General features: G+C 30.9%; 1 protein-coding gene across 1 annotated transcript; it reads right to left on the bottom strand.

The window, feature by feature from the left end:
* Nucleotides 1–24,335, bottom strand: LOC142325280 (uridine diphosphate glucose pyrophosphatase NUDT14-like). The gene is made up of 6 exons (XM_075366825.1): nucleotides 23,984–24,335; nucleotides 21,724–21,767; nucleotides 18,346–18,410; nucleotides 13,141–13,345; nucleotides 6,956–7,032; nucleotides 1–380 (listed from the first exon to the last, which is right to left on the bottom strand). The coding sequence occupies exons 1-6, from the start codon at nucleotides 24,068–24,070 to the stop codon at nucleotides 217–219; spliced, it is 642 nt and encodes a 213-aa protein (XP_075222940.1). The 5' UTR covers nucleotides 24,071–24,335; the 3' UTR covers nucleotides 1–216.

The following is a 24,335-nucleotide window of genomic DNA, read 5'->3' as shown; positions in this document are numbered from 1 at the left end:
TTTAATATTGGAAAATCATTACTTTATTTAAAATTAAAATAAAATAAGATAAATTTAGGGTAACTAATTTTCTGACAGTCAATTGCTATTAAATGGGATAAGTAAATAAATATAGTCATATCTGTAAATATTTACAATACATACTTATTTCATAATCCATGCCTCCCTTCACAACGTTTAACAATATTCATCTTAAATTATTTTTAATATTATCCATTAGCTGTTAACATATTTATCAGCTTTAGTCTGAAAGAACCATAAAAGTCCAAAAAGAAATCCACCTGGAGAACTGACAGTATCTTGTTCCAAAAACGTTTTTGCTTGTTCAATAGTTAATTCAACTATCTCAATATACTCATCTTCGTCTGGATTACCACCACCTGTATTGAAATACAATAAATAGCTTAAAATATATACTAAAATAATACAATTTTTTATCAATTTATTTTATTCTCTTCCAGGAAAAATAACCTAAGTGTTCTGTAATAAATGCATATATATAGGGGTAGCATAAAAAATCTGATGATTTTCATTAGCGCACAGCTGAAAACACAGGCAGTGAGAAGAAGGGAGAAAGTAAAGGAATCAACTGCACACACAGGGCAATTTTAGTAATGTGGTTGGATAACTATACTACATTTGTCAGTCATTTTTCAAAAATGGTGCATCTTGTGTTACTACACAGCACCAGCTTTGCCAAAACTTCAATGTGGATCAAAGAGGTCATGTTTTATCTTGGAACACCACATTATTATGAGTGCGGAACTTCAGCCTACAAATTCAGCTTCAAAAAGTAAGCCAATGGGTAGATCAAGGTCAGTCAGGAAACCAGAGAATGTTGAACGAATTACACAAGCAATGGAAAATTAGATCCTAGTGACCAGCTTGCAAGCATGCAGCTGGACTGAATCTCTCAGATTGCACGGTACGGTGAATCCTGCAAATGGATTTGCATTTCCACCCATATAAAATTGACTAATATGCAGTAACTAAAATCTCAAGATTATATACAATGCACAAGTTTCAGAGATAATGTTCAACATAAAACTTCAACGAGGAATGTTATTTTCACCAGTCAGGGCAGGTCAACAAACAAAACTTTTGCTTCTGGTCGCCTACCAATCTTTTTCTTGCTTTGAGTATGATTTTCAATGATTATTTTTCCTTTTGTTTGGTACTTTATTTTTTAGAGTAGCATCAACTTTGGCTTCAAGAGGATAAAGTGACTGTGTGGTTTGGAGTTATTAAAAATGCTGTTATTGGGCCATGTTTCTTTGAGAACAGGAAACAGAGTAACTAATAATGAAAAGCTTACATAAATCTGTCATGCTTACCCCAACTTTGAAGGAGATGGGTTGCTTCCAATCAAATTTGGTACCAGCATACGGGGCAACTGTTTATACAACTACCATTGCGATTGATTATTCGAAACAGAAATTTCCTTAGCACCTAATCTCTCACAGTTCAGAGATTGCTTGGCCTGCTTATTCTCTGTACTTTAACTTATATGGTTTTTCCTATGGGAGTTTATTAAATCCAGGAAGTACATGAACAAATCAAAGCAGGCCAAGCACTGCTTATTTTAAAAAATTTGTAAAAATACTTAACATAATTTTTCTCTTAAATTCAATGGAAAGTTATATCTATTTAAAGTATTTTTACAAATTGTTTATGTTACATAAAAGTAGCAGTACATTAAAATAATTTATTCCTTGGCAACCAGGAAATGCAATATTTAAGGTAACAGCAGATTTAAGCAGTAATTAGAAGGTGTGCCCAGACCAATGGCAGCCCCTGCGTATTGATTATTTTAGGCCCAGTACACTGGTGGCTGGATGGAGATGAAAATTTAAAAGGATTTCGCATCCGACTGGATAGGAAAACAAAGACTTGAACAGAAATTAAATTTTCATTTAGGACATTGAATATGTCTTAAAATGGGCTACTGGGCGAAATATAGATGAAGTTATGAAGTAAATGTGTTATCTTGAGCAAAAAATGGGAAGATGAGAAAAGCAAGAAGGATGAGTGTATGCTATTTTGGAGTAGAAATAAGAGTGCATCTTCAAATTAAGTAGCAATTTGCCAATCTCTGTGTCGAAGTGGTAGTGTCTCAGGCTTTCATCAGGTGTACCGAGTTTGAATCACAGTCAGGCATGACATTTTTCATATGCTACCCATGCACAAGTTTCACTTAGATGGTGAATTATCATAAATGAATAAAAAATTATTATGAATAAAACACTGGTGATACTTTTGAGTGAATAGAATATACTGCTGTGGTGTAGCCAATGTAATAGATTTCTTCCAATTAAGAAAAAAAGAGAGAGAAAATAAAGGAAGAAGAATCTACAAGGAACTAAAAAGGATCCTTTATTTAGAAAAACGGGTCTGTTTAATAATTTGTTCTTTGTAGTACAGATAAATGCACCTCCTAATCTCCTGTTTGACCAGAAGGATTGCTGGACAGGAAAAAGAACTTGCAGACAAGGGTGGAAGGTGGGGACAATAAAAATTATTTTGCTTAAACAATTAAAAGGATAGGCCGAGTACTGGTTCAGCAGGCCAAGAAGTATAAATATGTCTGCGAACGAGCAAACAGTCAGTAGTTTTACAAGGCCGAGTTGGAGCAGCATGTGATTACAGCAATAACAATAAGCATAAGTTAACGATTGAAGAGTGCATCATGAGTATTTCCTTTTGGACAGTGGAAACAATAAGCTGTTTGGGGAGTTATTTATAGTTAATAGTGAAAGTGACAGTATTCCATTCATTTATAAAGTGTAGGGGTAGGACTTTTGTAAACAGTAAAAGAAATAATACTTGCAGAAAGTACATTGTACGAATTTTAGATTTTTCTATTGTTTTATTATGGTTAATCCAATATTAGTTTCTATTAGTAAATAAATTTTTTATTTTATTTAAATTACAATTTTGTTTGTTATATATGGTTATTGCTATTTATTTTATATATTTTTAGAGTGATAAACTGTATTTATAAGAAAGTTTTACACTTGCTAGTCTCTCAATATTCTTCATCAAACCGTGAACACGTGACAACATCTTAAATCCAATAATTGCTTTGATATTCAAGAATGTGGGAGAAGTTACTAGTATTGTATAAATGTATATTCAAAATAAGATGTCAAGTATCCCAACGTACAGAAGGACAGCTGTTATCATTTCAAAAATGTTGACACAGAATCAAAAAATGCTAATTTACTACATGCAGACAACAATCTGTAGGAGTTATAGATAGATACAGTGAAGATTACATAACATAGTGTATTGATGGTGGTCACTGGTTGTGGGTGGCAGATTTTAAATTTCAAATGACATGTCTGTCAAAAAGGGTGAAGGTATAAAATGGATGAAATGCATTTCAAATGCCATTTGATTTGATCCATTTCATGGATCAAATGCCCACTGAAACAGAGTAGGCCGAGATATTTAAACACTAATTATGACAGATATTCAGATGAATTTAAAGAAGAGATGGATGGAATTAGAGACAGGAGTGAAAGGAGTGGAATTAGAAAGAAGCAACATAAAATCAATAGGTTACAGCAAGTATGAGAATGAAGTAAGGTAATAAATATAATAAACAAGTGTTTGGTAGATTAAATGATTCTTGGTGACAAGGTAATAATTATGATCTTGGGTAAGAATACTGAAAGATGTGATATTACACCATTATAAAATAATTAAGGAAAAAAGTGACATGATACAGTGGTAGGGATAAAGATTAATTAAAGTATGTAACTTTGGAAGGTACTGCTTTGAAAAAGTGGTAAACTTACCTATCTTCAAACAGATGCAAGAATGCATCATCAGGTCAGAAAAAGTAAGCACATTTTTCCAAAACATAAGTTTTTGTTGTAGAATAGATCAATTCATCAGGAGGCTGTTTATCTACATCATGTAATACAGGGTGAGCAACTAAACCCGAACCCATACCATAACCGCTGCAGAATCAGTAGGTTATGTTGGAATGAAATTTTATGAATGATATGGATAAATTAAATAAGAAAAACATAAAACGTAATTTAAATATTGCATTTATTTACCTTATTGTTACAAAAGATGTTCAAAATTACCACACTGGGCATCGATACACTTTTCTGCTCGTCTCAAAAGTTGATCATATTGAAAATCGTCTGATGCAAAATATTGTTGTCAATTGCATTGATTTCTCGTTGAATGTTCATCTTCAGCTCATCAATATTGTGGAGATTAGATGCATAAGCTCGCTTCTTTAAGTAGCCCCAAAGGAAAAAATCACAAGTAGACAACGCTGGAGAATGTGGAGGCCACCGTCCTCTGCTGACAGCTCATTAATTTATAAAAGCTGAATGAACACGATTCAGTGAAACGTTTGATGTGCGACTCATTGCTCTGTCTTGTTGGAAGATGCTGAATTATTTTTCATTATTAGTTATTTGTACATAGAATTCTTCGAAAATTGTGAGATAAACTTGTGTATTGACAGTCTAGTCAATAAATATTGGTCTCGCTATACGATTAACAGAAAAGGCACATCAAACACCAGTTTTCTCATCGTGAAGTGGACACTCTAATATCTCGTAAGGATTCCTTACCATCCAGTACCTGATGTTCTGCGAATTAACATGGCTGGAGAAATGAAATCATGAAATCTTATCTGACATGAAATATGACATCAAGTCTATCTGTCTACCAACAATATTTACGAGAAGCCAGTTGCAATAATCTAGTCATTTCAGTTTGTCTGTCTCCTTCAGTTGTTGCACAGTTGTAATGCGGTATGGTTTCAATTTTAATTCATGAAGAATTTTACAAGATGTATATTTAACACCAGATTGTTGGGATAACTTGCGTAGTAATTTTTTTTAACTTGTGTAGTAATTTTCAGTCCTAATGAAAGGTTACCTATTTCTTTTTGTGTTTGAAACTGCACCTGTTGCACACCATTTTATAACTAAATCATGTATGCTACTCTTCGCTAGGGTACAGGCATTTGGAAATTTTTCTACAAATACTTGACGTGATTCTTCAAAGGATCCAGAATGAATATAGGCCTCAACTAGAGCTATCCTTCCTGGATTGAATAAGGCATTTTACACAAATACAACTGCACTCACAATACTGCTCTACAACAAAACGTATACTGCACTGACACTTAAGCACCTGACAAACAGCAGCAATAATCAGTAGTAACTTATACATCCACTAATTGCGCTAGTTGTACGAGAGTATTTCATAAATAGTGTTGGGCAGTGGTTTCATTACGTGTTCGGTTTTATGACTTACAAAGTAAGATCAGGATTTACGAAGTCCTGATCTCACCACATCAGACAATTCATTATGGGGAATTATCACGGCACATGTATCTGCACATTGCTACATCACAAATAAAGAATTGCATGGTGCTGTGAGGGACAACTTCCAAAACGTAACACCAGAAATGCTCTCTCACAGTCACAGAGAGCACGGCGATATATAGAATTGTGCGTGCAACACACAACACACAGACCCACTGGACCATTAAAATTAATACTATATATCAAGTGAATAAATAAAATAATTCATTATTATATTGCATTTTTCATTTATAACTCATTACAAATTTTTAATTCTAACTTTAGGGGGTACTACAGTGACTTCCTGGCCAGTCAGTAAGAAATAGTTTTGGAAAAAATAGATACAATGACTAAAGTTTAACACATCTTAATCATACTAAATTTAATATAACTAGAAATTTCATTAAATATTCAGTGTTTCTGTTGTTTTTAGATCAGTCTGCATTTACATTTAAATTGTGACAATTATGTATTGCAACTTTGACTACAGTAGATATTTATGCTACACTATTATACAAGAATATTTAATAAATTAGACAGGCAACATTATATCAAAGGGTAATAACAAAATCTTCAATCCTTTTTCAATGATGAATTCTGAGCAGGTTACCTTATAGTAGTAAATTATAAAAGACATTGTAAATGCACAAAAACCATCTTTTATTAAATACATGACTTTGTATATGATAATAAAAACAGAACATTTATAGCAAAATTTAAGTTTCTAATATTTATTGACAATATTTAAAAATATTAATTTCATACCTTTGAAGAGGAATAATACAAATTATTATTACATATTTTTCTGCCTAGAGAAATGTATTCAATGATAATAATCATAATGTTTATATTTTTATATGCCATAAATCAAGTGTTTTATGCCATATATGCTATTATGCCACCAAGCATGTAGCATGGGGAAAATGCAGGTGGTTCAAATATTTTATAACATGTAGTAAAGATACTAAAATGATTTTTATTAGATTGATTTGGAAATGTAATTCTCTCTCATTCATAACTAAAATGATTTACTTGGTATAAAGTAATTAAATTAAAACACTTACTCATGTACAAGATTAATGAAATGAATGTAATCCTCTGGTGTCATAATATATCTATTATGTAGTAACTTGTACTGTAGATTACATTTACACGACACTGATGGTGTATTAAAGAAAAATATTTATTTAGTGTAGTATAATTATAATTATTTAGGTAAAAATTTCATTAGCATTATAATAATATAGTTCTCTGGGGTATGTAATTATTTACAGATTAAAATAGAAAGGTATACTGTTTTTCATCATACTTGTCATTATTGAATATACTGACTTAAATTACTTTCTTCCCTACGCAAAGAGCTTTTTGTTGATATTGGTGAACAAAAAAAACAAGGAAAGAGCTCAAATTCATATATTTTCAGAATGTCTTACAATGATTAATCATAATTTTAGACTTAATTTGCAGATTCATGAACAAAGCTAAAATTGTCACTATAGCCAATGCAGTGTACTGGATAAATTTTGATAATTAAATTTTAATACATATTATTAACTTATAGGATATACCATATGATATATGGTATAAAAGATGATTACATGATAAATAAGATATACCTTGTTCAGTTTTCATAACATCAGTTACTTCAGTGTAGAACAAAGTTTGGAATGATCCATTTTTACCAACCTCTGACCTAGAAATAATTAAAGTACAAGAAATTTTACACACAATCTTGATTTTTTCGAGAAGTTTAATATTAAATGTTAAGTGAGTATTTTCTAAGTATCTAGTTTTTGGCGTTTATGCCCTTTTTTGTTTGGTTTCATTTTTTTTGTTTTTCTTATTAAATTTGAAACTAGCGGTTTTTTCACAATTTCAGCAGCCTGCAAATTAATCCAAACACAAGAAATTTTTTGTTTATTTCTATGTTTTGGTTACACTGCTTGACCACACCCATTCTTTAAGTTACCTGTGTAATGAGAGGTTATTGTTCTTAGGCTATTTAACAATTTTCATGTTATGAGTAGTGTTTTGTGAAAGTTTATTCCATTTTTTATTACAAAATCTTTTTTTCATATTTTTGGTTCTGTGTGTCTTGAATATTATAATAACAGATATAACTTAAAGAAAGCATTTAAAATTTGTTTTTCTTTCTGAGCTTACCAGTATGACACAATGACAAATAGTTTCTGAGTATGCTGTCAGATTAGGGACAATTAATGCTATTTTTAGAAAAATTAAAAGAAAACTGGTTCCTTTTCACCTCAAAGGAAAGACAAATGTTGCCTAAAAGGAAAACTAATCCAACACTGTATCAGTTAGTAGTAAAAAAAAGTAAACTTGATCCAAAATTATCTACTGTAGACTTAAATTGAGAATTAGCAGCCTGTGGAAGAGATTTACAATTGACAACTATTAGATGCTGACTTCTTACAGCTGGACAGAAAGTTTGTCGGCTAGCTAAAAGCTGCTTTCCACACCAGCAATATGTAACAAAAAAAAGGTTCTTGTGGGCCAAAGCACATGTTAACTAGACCTAAGAAGTCTGGAAAAATGTTATGTTCATAGTGTTCCATACATTAGAAAAGCATCAGATGAAAATACATTACCAGCTCTTATCCAACAATAAGTTAAATATCCCCAGAAAAAAACGTTTTGGGGTTGATTTACATTTTAAGGCCCTTGTTCATTACTTGCAGTAGATGGTATATTGAAAAGAGGTGGATATATCAAGCTTCTGAAGAAAAGGATTGTGACACAACTTCAAAACAAATTCCCACAAGGCATCAGAGTACTCCAACAAAATTTGTGATAACTATTAGATGCTGATTTCTTACAGCTGGACAGAAAGTTTGTCCGTCAGCTAAAAGCTGCTTTCCACACCAGCAATATGTAAAAAAAGAAGGTTCTTGTGGGTCAAAGAAGTCTGGAAAAATGTTTGGCCCAAAAGAACCTTCTTTTTTTGACAAAGCAAAGTGTTCCATACATTAGAAAAGCATCAGATGAAAATACATTACCAGCTCTTATCCAACAATCAGTTAAATATCCCCAGAAAAAACGTTTTGGGGTTGATTTACATTTTAAGGTCCTTGTTCATTACTTCGAGTAGATGGTATATTGAATCGATATACCATCAATATGGTGGAAATATCAAGCTTCTGAAGGAAAGGATTGTGACACAACTTCAAAACAAATTCCCACAAAGCATCAGAGCACTCCAACAAAATTTGGCACCATGCCATAAAAAGTGGAAAGATTTTTAAAAGGTGAAACATTAAATTGGTCTCTTGGTCAGGCAACTCTTCACACTTAAAACAACAGAAAATTTTTGGGAACTAGTAAAACAAATGACTCTCAAAAATGAATTGTACCAAAAAAAAATTGACCTCATTAAAGCAATAATATCGGTGTGGTTTCATGATGAAGAAATAAATAAAAAATCTGTAGTACACTGGTTGAATCTATGCCAAATCATGAATGTGAAGTGATTAAGAATAAAGAACATATTAATTGCTAGATATTCAAAGATTGTATAGGTATGATTTTTTTTTCTATGAAAAGTTACTTTTTAATAAACAACAATTGTGATCAGATTAATTTACGGGTTACTGTACAAAGATTCAAAAAGGTACTTAAAAAGTAAATAAACTCTTTATTACAGAACCTGTTTTTTTCTTTTCCTTTTTTTGAGTTTTTTAACAGTCATTAGAGATCAATAACAGCTCTATGTAAGAAGTCATTCCAAAATAAACCCATTACGTACCGATGGCTTCAGAAGGGTCCTGTTCAGTAATGAAAAATAGGACTTACTAGGAGTTTTTGAGAGGGGCATATTAATATTATAAATTAAGATAGTTTCTCTAGGTTTTATCTGGGATAATTATTTCAACAATTGTGGTTGTAAGATACATTTGAAAACTACACATGGAATTTATACCCAGCTCAGGATCTAAAAATGGAAATGTCACTTTTTTACTAGACTATAAACCTTTTCATTTTATTAAAGCACAAAGGATTGATCCACCATTAATGCTACTTGACTCCCACAGTTCGTAATGGGAAAGCTATTGTGATAATCATGGGACATCTTGGTATGCTATGAAGACCTCATGACATCTTCATTCTGAGAAGCTGAAGTTAGCAGTTCACCCAGGACTCACATAGGAGAAATTTTTACAAGTCAAATGGCTGGAAAGCATGAGTTGTCATTTTACTTACCATTTTCCTCTAGCATTGCCATTACAAAACAGTTCTTTTAGAATGTACTTGCAGCAAAGTAAAGCATTACAACAATATATGTTTAATTAGGGTAAACATTCAAATATTTATACATATGGTGTAAAATTAGCATAGTAATGGAGCTTTAGTTGGAGGCTATTTAATCTCTTTATCATAACCTGAAACAGTTAAATGATTGTTCCTAGGTTTAGGTAGCCACCTCCAAATCATAAAGCAAATTGTTAAAGACCCAGTAAGTTCTTCAGGTTTTTTTAAAATTCCTCTGCAACTTCAAAATGTTAAAGTTTCACCAGTAATTGGGCAGATGAATCTGGATAATAGAAGAAATATAGCTTCCTCTTCTCCAGCATGGTTTACCTGTTCGCAAGGATAAGAAATTTTTATGCTTCCTATAACTGGAGGAGAGTCTATGCCAAGGTAACAGAAATTGATACACTTGGTTAACCATCCTTTGCTGGCGGTCAGCCTTCATGCTAAAAAGATGCAGAGAAGGTGTTTAGACATGTCTGGAGTACAAAGAAGAGTACCTGACCATATTCTGTATTCTTCTGGTTGACAGTCTTCAACATTGATGGCGACTCGAAGGTTCGTAAGACCTTAATTAAAGGATGCCCTCAGGGCAGACCCCTTCAGTTCTGATTCCCCTTCTTTGGATCATAGAATTTGATTCGATGTTGCGTTAAAGGTTGCCATGAGGCTGTCGTGTTGTTACTTAAGCTGATGACGTGCTGCTACTGATTGAAGAGGACTTACATAATGAAGTAGAGTTCCGAGCTGCTCGTGACTGTGAGACACTCTGACTGTGGAGTCTCCAACATAAGATGATTTTCAGCCCAGAGAAAACCACAATGATGTTGCTTAAGACTCGATTGGCTGCTACCCAATGAATCTGGGTCCGGATGACTGGTATGTTATGACTCAAAAATACCTGGGTGTTATCCTCGATAAGAATTTTCAGTTCACGGAACATCTACAGTATACAGCAAAAAAGACCATTGACGCTTTTTATAGAATCCGTAGTCATTCTTCCTGATCGGGGGTTGAATTACCTTACCATGCGTATCCTTTACAAATGTGTCAGCAAAGCTATTATCTGTATGCTGCACCTGTCTGGGCTCACCGCATGGCTTTTAAATATTGCGCGGACATTTTGCTGCGGGCAAAATAGGCTGTTATGGCTGTTATAGGAGGTTACAGAACAGTCTCACGGGAGGCAGTCTGTGTTACAGCTGGAGTCAAACCAATAGATATCTTGGCTAATGAGTGTAAATTATACTTCCAAGGTAAATAACCTATTGACATCAACACAAAAGCAGGAGGTTGAAGATTGGGGCCTTGCATTTTGGCAGGTCAGGTAGGATGAATTCCTCACAGGTTGCTAAATACATGGTATATTTCCTATAGTGTCTAATTTAGGAACGATTGGATGGATCTCTCCAATCAGTACATCACACAGTTTAAGGGCATGGTGCCTTTCAAGCGAGTTTGGCAAGGTTTCGTTTGGTGGATTTGAGTCAATGCCCAAATTGCAGGACTGATGATACAATGGACCACGTCCTCTACATCTATCCCCGATATGAGGTCAAACATTCATGAGCTGTTAGGGAACTTGAGAGAATACATTCTTTCTGGATCTCCATATAACTGGATGATCCATGAGGAGTGGTCTATAGTGGCTGGTTTTCTTCGCACCCTTGCGGTGTGTAGATCTGCAGAGGGAGTTTAATCGAGGTACTTGATCGTGGTAGGAACTTGGGTGGCTAGGGATCATGCCACGGTTATATTGATAATGTTTGTGAATCAATTTGGGGCTCCCGCAGGTAGGGGTGGCTGCACCATCAGGGTATGGTAGCCCATGCGACTGGAGGTGTGGCTTCCTCTCCACCAATGGATGTCCTGATTGTGACTTGGTAATGCCATGCGAGATACCATGATGGGACCAGTGGGAGTGCAGGGTTTGTCCTCGGCTTCTGGTGGACCAGAATGAGGTTGCGTTCCCCTTGTTAGGTGACCTCAATTGGTTAACTTATTTGGGTGTAGGTCTGAATTTCTATGTTGGATAAAACATAATTTTGATTGGTATGTGTAGCACTGATTTAACTTTAAACTCATTCATTTTCTGAGGCATTCACAGTCACGAACGGTGTTGTCAAAACTTTACTAGGCAAGGGGTTCGCGCTTCTGCGATTTCAGTCAGTTAGTTTGAGGGATTCATGTTAGGTTGGCTGTGAAGATGTCCGTTTGAGGCCTACGTTTTTTTTTTTGTCTACTGTCATTTGACTGGTTTGATGCAGCTCTCCAAGATTCCCTATCTAGTGCTAGACGTTTTATTTCAGTATACCCTCTACATCCTACATCCCTAACAATTTGTTTTACATATTCCAAACGTGGCCTGCCTACACAATTTTTCCCTTCTACCTGTCCTTCCAATATTAAAGCGACTATTCCAGGATGCCTTAGTATGTGGCCTATAAGTCTGTCTCTTCTTTTAACTATATTTTTCCAAATGCTTCTTTCTTAATCTATTTGCCGCAATACCTCTTCATTTGCCACTTTATCCACCCATCTGATTTTTAACATTCTCCTATAGCACCACATTTCAAAAGCTTCTAATGTTTTCTTCTCAGATACTCCGATTGTCCAAGTTTCACTTCCATATGGTGAATGGAAGAATGGAAGAGGCCTACGTAAAGACGAAATTTGATATGTATTTTACTGATACAAATGTCTGTTGAGGGAGGCATTTACATCAGTGGCATCCCGATCGAGGCCTGACTGATGACTAAGATGTAATTAGTCAGAGAGTCTAAAGACGACTTTAAAAGACAAACTTAGGTTTTAACAGTGTGTGATCTCTGATTGGAGAGTATGATGAATTTTAAAAATTAAATTCAAATAATTACTATATATTAAAATTTACATCATATTGCTGAATTGCATTTATATTTAATTGCATTATTATTACATTATTATAATAATAGAAGGAGGCTGCCTGTGGACCAACTTGGAGGCTCTGCTTCCTGACTAGACACCAGACAGGAAACACATAACAGGTTGAAGTATCTTTCTTATAAAGCTGGTTTTCAAATCCCCTCTTTTCAGTACATACATAATATAACAAGATCTCTGCAGAGATGTCTACCCTTTATGGAAATGAGTTGATAATGTTGAGACTTTTCTTGTTTTGCTTGTGTTTTTATTTTTGCAGTAAATTTCCTTAATATTATTAATTTTTAAACTATCTTCTTACTTAAACAGTGTGAGTGAACTTTACATGTACTGGATAAACTTTTATTGTCTTTTTTTTTTATTTATTATGTTATTCTGGAAAGGTCTTTTTGAAATATCTGTGGTTTTACTAACATTTATTTTACTGCATTTGATTTTATAGAACTAACTAAAGTATGTGTGGCACATTTGAAGTATTGTAAACTATGTATTTATGAAGTGTTTTGTTTAAATATATTAGAAATAGAAAATTTATTTTGTTCCTTAAAATACTTATCAATTATTAAAAAAAGTAATCGACAGTTAAATTTTAAAATAATTTTTTGAACACTACCTGGAAGTTACAATTTTGTGAATATTCTCTAATGGAACTTTATATCCACATTCTTCCATAATTTCTTCTTGTGCTATTTCTTTTAATGATTTTGGTTTATCCACAATACCAGCACAGAATTCTAATGTAAGGCCTAATTCAGCTGGATACTTCAGAGTATCAATATTAGCTCTTTCATCCAATGGTACTGAATTAATGTATACAGCTGAAATAAAAAAAAAAACGACATTAAAAAATTGTTAAATTTTAACACAGCTACTTTATCATCTTACAAAACAAAATAATAAATTTAATTGAAATTATACTACAAGTATAGTAGAGAAAAATATTAAAAAACACGACTGCCAACAAACATTGTTCTTTTTGTTCTGGTTTGGTTCATCATGATCTTGTATTATACTAGAAAATATCCCGTTTGAATTTTGAAAATCGGATTGGTTGCGAAGATATAACATTTCCAAACAACCATGATCTGTTAGATCGAGAGTGTACTTAATGCATGTAAAAATAGTTAGCCTTCAACCTACCAACAAGCATCTCTGTTTGCAGAGATATTATAAGAACACCCCACTGCACTTCCCAGAACAGCGTCCCAGGGGCACCCCATTTGTTACAGTTGATGGTGATGATTGGGCTAGCCTCACACGAGGTGTTCACATCACCTCATCATTCTAGACTCACAAGCAGTCCCCCATGGGAAGCCCATTATTATTAAACAATTTTTTTTTAAAATTTATTTAATATTATTTTATTTTATTTAATGTAAATTTAATTCTATTATTTTTGTAATATTATTCGACTGATTTGAATCGCTCAGTTCAAACTCAGCTCACACAGTGATAGAGTGATAGAGGCTCACAGTTTATCAACTCAATTCATTTAAAGTTTGTGGTTAAACTGGCAACTCTCATTACTACAAATATATTCATATAGCCTGACACTCCTGCTAACGTATGGATTCCTACGTGGGGTCATCTAAATCAGTTCAGCCATTGAGCTGCTATGATGGAACATGTATACATATATATATATATATAGTTATTCTATTATCAACATACACCCTAAATACATGACACTCCTTTTTGGGCAGTTGTGTAAAAAGGAGAAACTATAATCAAGATATACTAATAAAAAAACCATACCACACATTGCATTGAATAAATTATGCAATTATTAAGCAAGGCTTACAATTTAGGAAATAACAGACTTATAAATGACATAAAAATATTAACTTTATTGCTTAAAAAAAAGAAAAATCTATTTTAAATGAGTAAAACACAGATTACACAACAAAATTAATTAACAGATTTTCACGTTAATTCATAATGAATTAAATTAAAAACAATATATAATTCTTTCACAGATATACTTAGTGAATTAAATTAAAACTTTAACATACTTATATACTCATTTACTCTAAATATAACTACACTAAATGATTCATACACCAAAGATAAATTCAAAACATAATAGTAAACGTGATAAAACAATGTTAAATGCTCCTTGTTCTGGCCCATGTTAAAAGCAATCAAACAATAGATTGTGAAAAGAACTTAATTGTGAGCACTCTGATAACAAAAACTTTAGTTACATTGCAACAAAAAAAAAAAAGAAGAAAATACCTTACTAATTAATATTTATTTCTTCAGAAACAAACTTATTACTGCATATTAAGGATACTGGAACAAATCTTCATAGCTTTTATCGAGCAATTATAAAAGTATATTAAACAAATACTTAAAATATTGTAATTGAATAAATATGTGGTTATTCTATTATCAATTTAAATCTTTTAAAAATCTTACAGATGCAAACTGTGATATCTACAATAACTCAGAGCCTTAATTTCTCCTTTATAGTTTTAATACTAAGTTATTTAAAAAAATAGGTTTAAATTTTCATTATATCAAACTGTTGCCATATATCAAATTTCTACAATTCCAATAATTCTTGAGTTTTTTTTACAAAAAACGTTTGTTCCTCATCCAGTTTATATAAAATATACATTTACACTGACATTTAATATAAAGTAAAATAGATTTTTTATAGTCCAAGGTTTTTTTGGATTGTGTGGAGGAGGAGCATGAGTTAGTTCTCAAATAAAAAAGATTATGAATTTTACTTTCATTTCTGAGATTTTTTCCTCTTTTTTCATATTCCATGAGAGATGGGAAATCAGGTAGATTGCCATAATTATTTCATTTGTAAACAAATCCAAACTTTTATGGAAGAAATTTTATTGTTTATTATGACACCTTTATTTTGTATTTTAACACTTTTACTCTAAGCAATCAGCTATATTTGAATCTGATGAAAATTCTAATGCAAATCATAATACAGTCCTTTCTACAGTTTTCTTCATTACATCATCAGATGAGAAATAACCAGAATTTTTTAACAGCTTATCATTCGTAGATATATTTAGTTCTTTTTAAGGGAAACAAGATAAACTGTAGAAGGTACTTTGTTATTTATGTTTTTATAGAATTTATACACGTTTCAACATGTTTATAACATTTTGTCATGTGTTAATGACACGACTATGATAGTGAGAGACTAATTAATTAAAAATTTCTTATAACTACAATTAATTACTCTAAAAACATAGAAAATAAAATAAATAATAATAATGACAGTAATAACAACGACAACAATAACAATAATCAATAAATGATAGACAAAATAGTAATTCAAATAATAACAAGATAATTAATTGATGATGTTCTCTCTCTTGTAGCCAGTGTCCAAATATGCAGCCAGTGTTAAATATGCATATATAATCATTTGTATACAACAGCAATCTCATCTTCTGATATCTTAATCAGACGACAATACTGTGTTCAGACTACAATATCAAAATTAGAAGTTATGAGAATATAGTGGTGACTTCTGTTATTTATTATTAAGAAATATTTTTAAATGATGGAAATAAGTCTACCTATAATCCAGTCAATAGAGAAGTACATGGGGTTGTAGATTAGGATAAGTATAACTTTATATGCGACCACAAAATTTCTGCTAACTGGACAAAATGGCGGCCATTCAAAGATGGTGAAAATCTATTTTTCAATTTTAAGCTAAGGTAAACTTCCTAGGTGAAAAAATTCTAAGAGTTGTAGACATTTGCAGTACGTGTAATTTAAGCTCTTAAACAATGAATTTCATGGGAATAAAGCTGATAAAAATAACTTCAAATCAACGGAGTGAGAAAAAATTGATCTATCTCCATGAATTTTGGACTTCCATCCAAAACTGCTTTATTTGAACTTGAGTGCCATGAACCTCTTTCCCCTCTATGACTATCATGCTATAATTTTCAATCATTTTTTAAAAGAAGTTTATACAAGTTTTACATTAATCTTTTGTCTAAAACATTTCATCATTTGAAAGTACAAGTCTTGAAGAACAGATTGCAAATGAAACAGGCACGAAAAAGTTCTTAAAGCCAAAATAATTATTGTTCTCTTAAGTCTTTTTATAAAAAAATTACAATATCTCAGAAATGAATAAACCAACTTTCTTGTGTAACCAGTCATTGAATTCGGAATTCCAACAGCTAATTTTTAAAACAAAAAAATAGTAAAAAACTTATTTATGAAATAAATATTGGCTTTGAAAAAAACGGCCATTTTTAATGATTTTTTGCAGTAACTAATTAACAAAATTCAATGTTTACGGGCTTAAATTATAGGTACTGCAGATGCCCACAACTTTTATTCAAAACTTATTAACCTAAGAAGTTTACTTTGGCCTACAAAACTGAAAAACTGATTTTCACCATTTTTGAATGACCTCCATTTTGTCCAGATAATAAAAATTTTATCCAGTCGCATAGTATACTTACCCTAATCTACAACCTTATGTACTTCCCTAAACTCTACTAATTTTCTTCAAAAACCTACCTTTTTTTTCTCCCATTGACTACTAATCGAATTTATACTCAACAAAATCTTTTATGTTTTTTTCTGATTTATTTAAATAAATATTACCTTAGACCTAAAATCTAAAGAGTAAAGTTTGAAACTATATTTTAAAATATTAATAAAAGCACAATCTCTTGACTTTCAGAATAGAAATTTGCAAATTCTATTAAAAAAAATTATTACGATATTGCTTCTGTATAACATCATTTCATTATAAATGCAAAACATTTCAGGTAAATTCTTTAAAAATATTAAAAGAATTAAACTATTCTTTTCTGTTTAAATTCATATTATACTATTCAGCAATCAAAGACCTATACACATAACTCAAAAGCTCATTATAAAATTATATTAATGTAGCTGTTATTTACTATGTAACATTTTGCTATTTAATTAAGCCACCAACCTCATGTATCTGAAAACGTCAGATTTACATGGACACTGAAATTAATTTATTTTGTAATGTGCAAAAAAAGAATTATTTAATTGATAGTTGATTTTCAAAATTATCTGAATCTGAAAATATTTATTTAAATGGAAATAAAATTGGAGAGCGTTAATAAAATAAAATAGTTTTTAGGAGAACATTTATAATGTAAAGTTTTCTTAAAACTGTTTTTATAATTTGTATACAAAAGAGAACGACCAGACAGTACAAAAGAAATATATCAATGACAAAATTATAAAGAAAGAACTAACAAAAATCAAAATCTGAAATATTATTGATCTAGAAAAACATATCTTTAACAATATCATTAAAGATTAATTAATAATTACTGTGATTATTAGCACATTAACTTTATAGAATATTTACACAAATTATCAATGTGAAAAAAATTAAGGATTTGTAAATACAGAAAAGGCAAACAAGAACGGAACCTTTACCAGAGGTAAATGTATCTAAAATAAATAAACAAATATAAAAATTTTAAAATAAGAAAAATATCATTTAAGTTAAAACATTAAAATAAATAAAAAATACAGTGAAATCTGAAAAACTAAACACTAACCTTTATGCAATGTACCTATAAATAATACCTATAAACCTGTAATGTACTTATAAATCTTATTGTAAACATTTATTGTTAAACAAGAACCCAACAACATACAAGACACCATAATTCAAAACGAAAACTTATACTTGGCTTTTATATAATCACATGAACTGACACAAAAGTCATCATGATGATTCATGTGACCGATATGAATATAATACTAACAATGATTTTATAAACTTGTAACCTAACAAAATAGTAAAATGTAAATTTTAACCAATATCTACCTGGCCTGAACTGTTTAACACACACTAAAACATTACGTGAAGTATTGAAGATAATGATAGTGACACTGAAACAAATAAAATGAGAAGGATTTAGAAATCAATAAATTAGAAACAAGAATAATTATATATATTTTTTCTGTTTTTGCAATAAGGTGTTTGGTGATATTCCCCATTTCATTCTGTTAGGAACTACACAAATTTTTTAGTGTGAAATTTTTCTCTAAATCTTTTATATCTCAATTATATTTGCATTTCCTATAACTTATTGCTTTCTATACTCTTTTTCATAATCAAATTAATTAAACCTTGGTGTGTTAATATATAGCTTCCTAGCAACCTAGTTCTTTCCACAAGATTTTGGTTCAAAATTCTCTACCTTCCAATTCACTTTAAGACCTCTTCATTTTGTACTTTGGCAATCCATTTAATTTTCAACGTTTCTTATAATAGTACATTTTAAACATTCAGTAACTTGTAATTTTGGTACAAACGTTATTGAGAAAAAATATTATACATCTCTTTTAATTAGCACACCTAGCAGAGCTTTTCAGTACTGCCTAAAGTTCCATATAACTGATTTATTTTTTACTCATTTCCTATCATGGAATATATGATCCTTTTCTGAATTTGAGAATATTATAGTTGAATGTAAAACCTCTCTCTCTCTCTCCAGGAACCAAGTCAAGGTCAACTTAGAAAAAAAAATTTGGCTGTAAAATCCTGCAAACTGTTATTATCTAACAAATATACAATAGATAAGTAGTGTAGATGTAAGTATTTGTTACACAGTTTTATAATCAGGAAATGACTGCAATGCAATTATAATATCTGAAATGCAGAGCATTTCAGATATTTATGAACTTCCAGGATCACAAAGTAACAAAAGAACGATAAATACCTGTTCAATGTTCAGGTACCAAACTGAAAATGTCTTTTGGAAGACAAAACTGATTTTTTTTTGCCAAATTTAACATTACAAAAATTTTATTTTGGGAAATAATTTCCTTAGAAAATAAACTATTGATGAATAATTTTACATAGAGATGAGAGATGGAGTTAAAGAAAGAAAAAGAGTTAAGAGCAATATTGAGTAAGCCTGTCAACAGTAACTTTAAAGAGAGGGAGAATGGAAGACACATGACCAGAACTAAAGAATGAACTAATAAAGACAAGAGTTATGAGCAAAATTTACCAGAAGTTATTGTCAATGCAATCAAACTATGGTGGTAGGATGGTGTTAAACAGGAAACATTAAAAGTAAAACCAGAAGAATTGGGAAGTAGCTGCTGATACATTTATGTGAAGTAATACTGACATGCAGAAAGCCCACATAAGTTTACTACATTTAGAATTAAAAAAAAAAAAATTCATCCCCAACTGGCTTTCAATCTGCTAAGTTCCAAATAACATCACTAAATCTTATTTTTATGAAATAAACTAAATATAGGTTGTCAATCTAGAAAAAATCAAATTATCGTATTTTTTAACATCCTCAGTATTCATAGAAATTTATGATGAAACAGTAGCTGTGGATAATTAAAGAAGGATATTGTAACAACATCAGTATAGTGGGCCTGAGTTAACAGATTCCTACCAATTATTATTAAAGTAATAATTGGAAGAATCCAGAAAGGGACAAAAAGGAGAACCCTTTTTGTAAAGAATAGGTCCGTTTTACAATTGTCTTTTGTTATAATGCCCGCTAACACACAATGAACACCTGTTGTATGGTGAGAAGAGACCAGGTTTGACATTCATGGGAACAAAATCCTCAGTCAACTGTTCAGTTTGGCGGAGAGTTCTATTACAACCAGTGTGCGAGGTGTTACGGCGTCGGTCCTGCAAGGGAAGTTCTGTAAGGAGTTCAGTGAAGAGAGGCTGCGAGTTGTGTGGGTTCAAAAGAGATCTGCAAACCAGTCCAGTTACACGTTATGATGACGGTCCAGCGAGGAGAGTCACAGGTGTGAGTCTGTGAGACAAGTGTGCAAGACATCAGTCTAACGAGGAGAATATCCAGTTCGATACAATTAAGGTGACGCCACGAGTATAAAAGAAATACTATCTGTGAGTTACAGTAAAACTATAAGTGTATAAGTGAAACAAATAATGCAATAGACTTCATTCATAAATTGTTAGGGTAGACAACAAAAGGGATTTGCAAGTGAATTTTATAAGACTGTTTGATAATATAAGACTAGTGGTTAAAAAGGGTTAAAACTAGCGGTTTCTTTGGTTAATGGGTCTGAATAATAGTTATCTGTTTATATACTTGGGTTAAATTCCGAATTATTATTTATTTTGAACTCTATCTTATGTGTAATCTGTATTTATTACTAACCATTGACATTACTATCACTATTTGATGTGTAATAACTTTGATTGTTATCTTTGTTGATTAGGATATGTATTTTTGTCCGTTTTTGTTATGCTTACTGTTTTGATTATGTTATGTCTTATGTCATGTAATTATAGTTTGATACTATTATCCTGACTATTATTGTGGTTGTAATTACTATATTAATATTTGTGTTCATTAACTGTTTTATTATTGTCATATTATTATTATTATTATTACTATCATTATTGTATTTATGACCACTGTTATTCTTAATTTGCCTGGTTGTAATTTGAACATTTATACCAATAAACTGTAATTATATAAACATTCTAAATTGTTTTTATTGAAACAACCTTTCAATATCCTGATTGAGCTGTGCGGAACCACACGACAATATGTTGACCAATAGGGAGATACAAATGCAGTTCTGGAACCACAAAAGAGTTTTTTCTAACTGTAGGTGTAGTTTTTGAACCATACTGTACTTTTCATCAATATAAATATGTGAACTTCTTTAAAAAAATCCGTGTCTAATGAGGTTTTCGGAACATTTTTGGAGCATAATCAAGTGGGAAACAAGTTCACTGATGAAGTTTTGAAACCATACCTATACTTCATGAATTATCAAATTCCAGGGAATGTGGTTCCCTGCCCCACACATACACACATTGAATGTGTTAGAATCTTATTAGCTAATAATTCCATATTAACTGTCAGTTGCTGAAAGGTCATCAAGCCATAAACTGCTGATGTCATTTAAGAAAGAATCAACATCCTTCTATAAAGTAAAAAAAAAAAAAATTAGGCTACTCCTAAAGCAAAGATATTTAACTCATACATACAAATATCCTTCCTGCTCTTCAGCAAATTCTTTCAGGAAAGTATTTGTAATTCAAATCATTATTTAAGATTAAATAACTTTTGTTATTTTAAAAGTTAAATTGCATGAAGCTAAGTATGCACATTTTCATTGTTATCTGCATTTATTAGTAACAAGTAGACTAAATAATTTGTAATCTAGACATACATAATAATTTTACCTATCATGAGCTCTAATCAGGTCCCAAGATTTACTTTTTCCATTCTAAAACAAAAGAAAAATCATATGAGCAGTTGCACTTATTCTCATTACTTATTTAATACAAAAATTCTAATATATTACAAGGCCATCAGAACAAACAACTCAATAACCAACTGCAATGATGTAATGAAATGTGATCAAAAGTACTGTAACAAGGAATACTAAAATAAGGGAAGATAATATTCCAGAAGTGGTAGAATTTTGTACCTTGATAACAAAATTACAAATATTGTCAAAGTACGATAAACATCTGGAGCAGAATGGCTAAAGCAAAAAGTCATGTGGTAATATCAAATATATATTTAAGATTTGGTAAGAAATTCTTGAAAATATTTGTGTAGGGTTTAGTGTTTTATGGGAGTGACTGCTGAACAATGGTAAATACAGAAAGGTATTCTACATCCTTTGAAATGTGGTGCAAGAGGAAATTTTGAAAATTAAATGGGTAGATAAAGTCTGAAATGAAAAGGTCGTAAGACATTTTCATAGGAAGAAATATGTAGGGTTTAGTGTTTTATGGGAGTGACTGCTGAACAATGGTAAATACAGAAAAGTATTCTACATCCTTTGAAATGTGGTGCAAGAGGAAATTTTGAAAATTAAATGGGTAGATAAAGTCTGAAATGAAAAGGTCGTAAGACATTTTCATAGGAAGAAATATGTAGCAGAATCTTGTAGATTGATGGGTCGGCATACACTTTTAAAAACATGCTTGAGAATATTTATGTTTTGAAAAATGTAAAACTCATCTTGTAAAATATCTCACTAATCTACAAAAAGTTGACTTCATAATATAGAAATCTTAATGACAAAATTTTAGTAAACAGCATAGATTATTTTTTTATAATACATACACTTTTTAAATAAAATATATTTTAAAGAATATTTTTTGATTTTAATTTGTTTGAGATAACTTAATAATCAAATTTTAGTGGTAGAATTTCAACATATTTAAAATTTTGCTGTTATTATTTTATTTGCTGTCTCACTGAACAACTTTCAGTTTATTACTACACATATATGGTTAGTTTTATGAAAATTTGAGATTTTTTTATGTCTTTTGAGTAGTATTAATTATCAATTTTCAGCAAATTACAATATTCAGAGGCTTCTAAACTACATATTTTCTAAACATAAAATATAGGTGTCCATTGACCTGGTCTAGTGGTTAACTTGTCACAAATCAGTTGTTTAACAGCTGATTTTGAAGTCGAAGGTTCTGAGGTTCAAATCCTAGTAAATGTTAGATGCTTTTATATGGATTTGAATACAAGATGGTGGATACCAGTATACTTTGGTCGATAGGGGTTCCACACTATCAGGAATAGTCGGTCTGAGTATGTACAAAACTAAAACTCATTTACATATCATAAATATAATCCTCATCTCACTGGGCCATGGTGGATTGCTTACTGTTCACTAGGTGTACAGATTGCAGGGTACATATTAGGAAAAAAATTAATAAAAAATAGTTTTTATACAGATTGTGATTGTTATTTGAATAAAAATGATTTTTATATCTTTCAAACGAAATTAAAGTTTCTGTAAACGTAAAAAAAATATGAAATGTCTAGTAAATAAAATAACCAGTTTCAACTTTCTAACATGGTAAGATTGACAAAAAATTAACAATAAATCAATTTTATCAGCAATTACCTTCGACTAATAATAAACTGACTCTTTGCAGAACCAATATTACTGTTAATGGGGTTTAAAACAATACTAATTTTTAAAAAACCTGAATTTTTGCAATTTTAGTTAACATGTGCAAATAATTTTCATAAATGTCTTAGAAGTAAATTTCTTCTTTTGTTTATCTTTACTATTATAAATAGCTACAACAAATATTTGCTATAATAAGAATTGCCAACTGAAAAATAAAATCTTTAAGATTGCAATTATTTTGACCTAATTTTTTAAACAACTTCGAAGCATATAGTACTTCATCCAAATAATCCATATCCATTAATTACAGAATAATATTTAGTTTTATTTTTATTTAGTTTTATTTTATTTAGTTTTATTTTTTAGTTTACAGAATAATATTTTCAAGAATATAGTAAAACATTTTAAAATGAAAGTAAAATTACAAAAGGATAATGCAGTTACCGAACACGACGCTTTAATTATTCAGGAAAATCAATATATCAGAAATTTCTTGGAAAAATCTTTGTCATTAAAAAAAAGTAGATTTGTCAATACTTCTTATTACATCTTACCTCCTTAAAATGTAACTGGAATGGTATTATATACCGCGAATCTTTCAACTGCGTAATTTTTACATCGGATATATTAAATTCCTTCATGATAAAGCAATAAACCGCACCGGTAAAAACTAGGTTATTATAAAAACAATTTTTTTCAAATAACACAGATTTTTTGAGCAGAGCACAAAGATTAATAAAACATACTTAAGAAATAAAAACCCCCAAATCTAAAATACCCAAAGCAAATTAAATACAGCAAAGATTACAATAATAACAGCTAACCGATCATTTATATCGTCAACAACCAACTCACACGCACATTTACATACAAACGAAACACATTCTATTAACGTTTTATATTCAA

The sequence above is a fragment of the Lycorma delicatula genome, chromosome 5 (assembly GCF_047948215.1).
Source record: "Lycorma delicatula isolate Av1 chromosome 5, ASM4794821v1, whole genome shotgun sequence".
In the NCBI taxonomy this organism is placed as follows: domain Eukaryota; kingdom Metazoa; phylum Arthropoda; class Insecta; order Hemiptera; family Fulgoridae; genus Lycorma; species Lycorma delicatula.
This window is presented reverse-complemented; position numbering and strand designations above follow the sequence as displayed.

Bases quoted from the DNA above. Each gene is read 5' to 3' on its own strand.
- LOC142325280 (XM_075366825.1), bottom strand. From the start codon at position 24,070: ATGAAGGAATTTAATATATCCGATGTAAAAATTACGCAGTTGAAAGAT. The intron at 18,411-21,723 runs GTAAAATTATTA...TATTTGTTTCAG, and splicing joins CTGATTAGAGCTCATGATAG to TGTCACTATCATTATCTTCA. The intron at 7,033-13,140 runs GTAGTGTTCAAA...AATTATTTCTAG, and splicing joins CACAAAATTGTAACTTCCAG to GTCAGAGGTTGGTAAAAATG.